The 4,859-nt window shown below is 43.2% G+C and overlaps 1 protein-coding gene across 1 annotated transcript in view; it reads right to left on the bottom strand.

Moving 5' to 3' along the window:
* The window catches only part of SLC9A4 (solute carrier family 9 member A4), a 34,812-nt gene that overhangs the window by 2,110 nt on the left and 27,843 nt on the right, over positions 1–4,859 (bottom strand). The window contains exons 10-11 of the mRNA XM_085320774.1: positions 3,386–3,517; positions 2,340–2,427 (exon numbers count right to left, since the gene is read on the bottom strand). Of these exons, the coding sequence (XP_085176900.1) occupies positions 2,340–2,427; positions 3,386–3,517 (220 nt within the window). The remainder of the gene's footprint in view (positions 1–2,339; positions 2,428–3,385; positions 3,518–4,859) is intronic.

The raw sequence follows: 4,859 nt of genomic DNA on the forward strand, positions 1-4,859 counted from the left end.
TTGAATAACTTTGACTTTCCTTTCTGAATAGATCCTATAAGTTTCTGTTCTGCCTCCATCACACGTGCATGTGGCAAGCAAGCCCCAGAGGACAGTTTGCCTGCACAGATCACTTTTGCTTTCATCTCTTTCAACAATAAAACAGAAAGGGAAGAAATAAAATAATTTTGCACCTGCAGGAAACAAATTTGGTCATCCAAATTTTCGATACAAAGGAAATGATTAAAAATATGGTTTCATTTCACTGAAAACTTGCTGTTTTTGCCAGAAATTAGAAGTAATTCTCAGAAAAACCTAAATGCATTTCAGGATCACACAAGTCAAATCAGCAAAGAGTAGGGGAGACTACAGATGGAGACAATGATGGACAGTCAAGTCCATGTTTTCTCTAACACTATCTTGTATTTACCTTAGGCTCCACTTTTTGCTTCCATCTCTAAACTCCCTCTCCTTATTTAGACTGCAAGTGATGGTAGGACTGTATTTTATTGTGTACCTATGATAATTTGTACAGTGTTGACACTGGCTGATAGATTGTTCCAGTAAGACCAATACTATTACAGAAATGCTCACAGACAACAAGCTGGAAAAGGGGGAAAAAGACCAGCTATTTGGGGAAAGACTGTGCCATATTTTTATCTTAAGTTCCTTGGTTAAAGACTCATTTCTGTGAACACAAAGGAGCCCAGGGCACAAGAGCAGGTGGAGGACCCCCCAATACCCCAATCAGGGAAAGGAGCTCTTGCTCTTGCCCCTCCCAGGGACCACAGGGGACCATCCGTCCACACAGACCCACCGTGATGCTTCAGGCAGAGAGGATCTCCCTCATCACCTTGCAGACCAATGTGCTGCCTATGGAGTGTGGGGCTCATTTTGGGATGCTGGGGAAGAGCTTTGGGAGATTGTACAAGGAGGAACCAAAGGTGGTGAAGAAGAAGGACCAGAGCAGTTTGGGGAGGAATAAATGAGGGGAAAACAAGGAGATAAAAGGGACAAGTGCCATGTAAATATGGGCTGGTCAGCGCACTCATCTGGCCATATCCTGCACCGTCTATCCTGTCTTCATATTAAATTCCATTTCTAACTGTTTTCCCAGGTGAGGGGCTCTAGCCTGCATGCAGGCATGCATAGAGGTCTCAGTGCTGGCGCCTGGGTTGGGACCATGGGTCAGAGGGGCTGTATGCTCATGGGAGCAGCACAAGGAGAGACTGGAGTGTGTATGCAATGTGTGGGTGCTTCTGTCAGTGTAAAATCACTAGCAAACATCGAGCTAGACTAGCCAGTATGCAGGGTAAGAAGCCTGGGAGCCAGGTGTTCAGGTGGCGATGAAGCTAGTTCAGATACTGGAGAGACCAGGGAGCCTGTGAGTTGGCTACTGCAGGGACCAGGAGGTCCAGGCCAGCAACTGTGAATATCACAGGGCCTGAGGTCAGCTCCTGGTAACGTCGTAGGGCTAGCTACCAGAGACACCCAGATGCATGTGTGTGAGGCAACTGGGAGACCAGAATTTCCAGGGGCCAACTGCTGGGAAGACTAGGTGTCTAAGGTCAGTTTCTGGGAGATCCACAGTGTTAATGCTCATGTGTGTRTGTGTGAGTATGCACTAGCAACTCAGGTGGGGCTCGGCTCACATATACAGGTGCAAGCAACTGGGGAGACCAGTGATCTAGAGGAGCTACTGCGTGAACTGAGTGTCGAAGGCCAGTTACTGGAGGGATCCACATTGTACATATCTATATGTATTTTCCACTAATGGACCTTTGTCTTGATCAGCCAGAGAAGGGAACAGAATGAAGCCACTGGCGCTGTGTTCACGTGAGTGCTGCGCTTTCTCCTTTGCTGACTTGTTCTGCTGACCATGTGTATGAGTATATGTGCAGTGTGTGCGTGTGCGTGCACCTGCTGGCAATAGCTCGCTCAGCCTCGCTACTAACTGGACCTTGGCACATGGAGCAACAGCAGCCTTGCCTCTGTTGAGCTACTGGATTTGGCAACTGCTAACACTTTCACATGCTGTTATGTTTGTGGGGTTGCAGGAAACAGACAATTTATTTTCTTGGGCTCACAGGGTGCCGTGGGCACGCCAAAGTGCACAGATTACAGGAATATTTGTGCAAGAGGAAAAAAGACAGAAATAGGTGGTGCTGGAACAAGATACAAACAGCAGTCACGTCCACATAAACAGCACAGATAAATAGATAGGGGAGAAGGGTGTAACTCGTTTAAATGGACCATGGACTTCCATGGGAGTATCCATATATTGCTTTAAAATCCACTGAACAGCTGACCCAGTTTCTTTCCCTACCAGAGCAGGATGCAGAGTAAAGTATTTACGTTACCTATAAAAGTCACGCGCCTGGCTTTTCGCCTAGCAGGTTGACGGGAGCCATGCTGCAGCGAGAGGTAGCGCACGCCCATGGTGCTGGCCTGCGTGCAGAGAAGGAGTGCATTCAGTGCCTGTGATYGCCTCTCACCCCTGAAACAGGATCTGTTCTCTCAGCAGCTCCCCACAGCCATTGGTGAGCAGGCAGTCCTCCCACTGCCCKCACTGAGCTTATTTAGCAGGACACAGGTGAAAGAATAAGTAATGGTTCCATATGTGAATAAGTAACCATTACAGAATAATTTACATTTTCATGGCAAAAAGGAGAGGTATTAGGAGAGTTTGCATTTGGTAGGACAGTGCAATTAACTGGTAAAGAAGAATGCTTACACCCTTTTTCTACTGTGCCTACAACCTTAGAATCAAATTTAAAGAAGTGTGAGTAAGGTCAACCCTTCGCTTAGCAGGTTGAACTCGGCCTCACCTGAAAATGCCTGTATCTGATACAATCGTCCTAGGTTTTCTTTATAGCCAGTGGAGAGAAATATGTTATTCTAAAGTCCACCTTTCCCATTTTAAGTGATAACTTTAAATAAAATGATTTGTACCCAGCAGGAGCTTATTTCTCTTCTTTAGCTGTGGTTATCTCAGCTGTAAATGTCTATGCTATCCAACAGCTACGTTTGGTCAGATACATATTACTGTTTCTCTCTGATCTAGAGCCCAAACAGTCAGTGCAAGGTGTCAAGGGCTCTGGATCAGGCCCTTTGTCCRTCCACAAATTCACACAGGTGTGATCACACTTTGTTTTATCTGGGCCAAATCAATGCAAGCTACCTTATTACTTACAGCCAATGTTTTCTGACCAATGTCCAGAGGCAGAACATAGCGAATGCTAAGTAAAAGTCTTCCTTCCTAAGCGCTGCATGAGGATATTGCAAAAAATATCCATTTTAACTATTACAAAAAGCAAATAAAAATGGGTGTCTTTTTTATTTACAGACACACAAAGGTGTTTTTATATGTCTTGATCAAATGAATAATAGTTTGCATTACAGGTACCGGTCTACCCCAAGGTAAGCTGTTTCCTTTCCTGCAGCTCTGCCTCAGGCTATGCTGTCGACGGAAGAGKATTTCTTGGGCTTGTTTCTCATTTGTATCCGTAGGCAGGTTGTGTCGGCTGTATGATGGTGCCTAAAATAGAAAATGCACTCAGCTGAGTCTCTTCACACCTGAACTGTCAATAAATCGAAGCTGTACAGTCCATTTGATCACATAGCCAAAAGAACACCTCTCCTGGCTAAGCCGCCAACACACCACGGGTCTGTTTGGTGTCACCGTGTAGGGAAATGCAGTCTCACATTAACCTTACTCCTGGACAGTAAGACATAAGGAAGTGTGGACACAGTTGTAGGTTTCAGACAACACAGTCCCACCTTGGCTGACTGCCCTCCCTCAGGGCCTGTTCCTTGGTGCAGTTTTGATAGACTTGGAGCCTGCTCAAAATATACCATAAAAATATATCCACCTGTACAGGTCTCTTAACATCTCTGAGCTTTTCCTCTCTTTCTCAGATCTCTTTTAATCATGCAATGGCAGTTACAGATGTGAGTGAAGTCTCAGGAGACAGATAGCTCATTAAGTCACTTCTGAGCATTTGGTACCAACACTACTAATCCAGAAGCAAGTTGCAGACATGTTCAGGTGCAAAAGTCTGTATCAAACAGAATATATCTCCAGAATGAAATGCACATCTGAGCTTCTGTTCCATATGTGGGCAAACCACACCTTAATATTACCTTAAAATTGAGCCTTTTTTTTAATGACAAGCTTATTTATTTGTTGCTTATTTGCTGATTTGTCGTGTACATCTTGTGAAATCAGGGAAATAGTTATTCCTCTCAAAGAGAAAAGTTCATTTAAGTTTATAAAACTCTTCTAAAATGTAGAATCAGATCTTAATCTCACTTGTCTTTGTGAAGTTAGTCTGGTGAACCAGAGCATCATCAAGTTTTCAAAGTTTAATGTGAAATATTAAAATGAGTACTATTTTACTTCATATCTTTTATTTCCAAAAGCACACAGTTCTCAATACCACATAGGAAGTGACTGGCACAAATGGACATTACTGTAATTGATTTTGAAGAGAGAAAGTTCATTTCAGTAATCTATGAGGCAACTGTATATGCAAATTGTTGCTAGTAAGATAAGAAATTAATATCTTAGGGATAATTGGCCATGGCAAATCAAACAATATTAGGAAAGAATATCATATTAATAATGACACATTTAAATGAGCAAGGCCTAGCATTTTCGAGCAAATGTGCATTACATGAGTTATCTCAGTTTATCTAAATAATTTCAAGGTTACTGTAATATATCCTCTACCACACACTGCTGTATGAGAGCACTCAGATGTACATTCTGGGCACATGACTGGATTAAATAGATATTCTACCCTGAACTGCATCAAAATCAGTACAAATTTGTGCACAACAAATCCTTGTCGGCATTATCATCTCCATTTTATGAAAAA

This window comes from Rhea americana, unplaced genomic scaffold (assembly GCF_003343005.1).
Source record: "Rhea americana isolate MKP2758 unplaced genomic scaffold, rheAme1 scaffold_66, whole genome shotgun sequence".
Taxonomy (NCBI): domain Eukaryota; kingdom Metazoa; phylum Chordata; class Aves; order Rheiformes; family Rheidae; genus Rhea; species Rhea americana.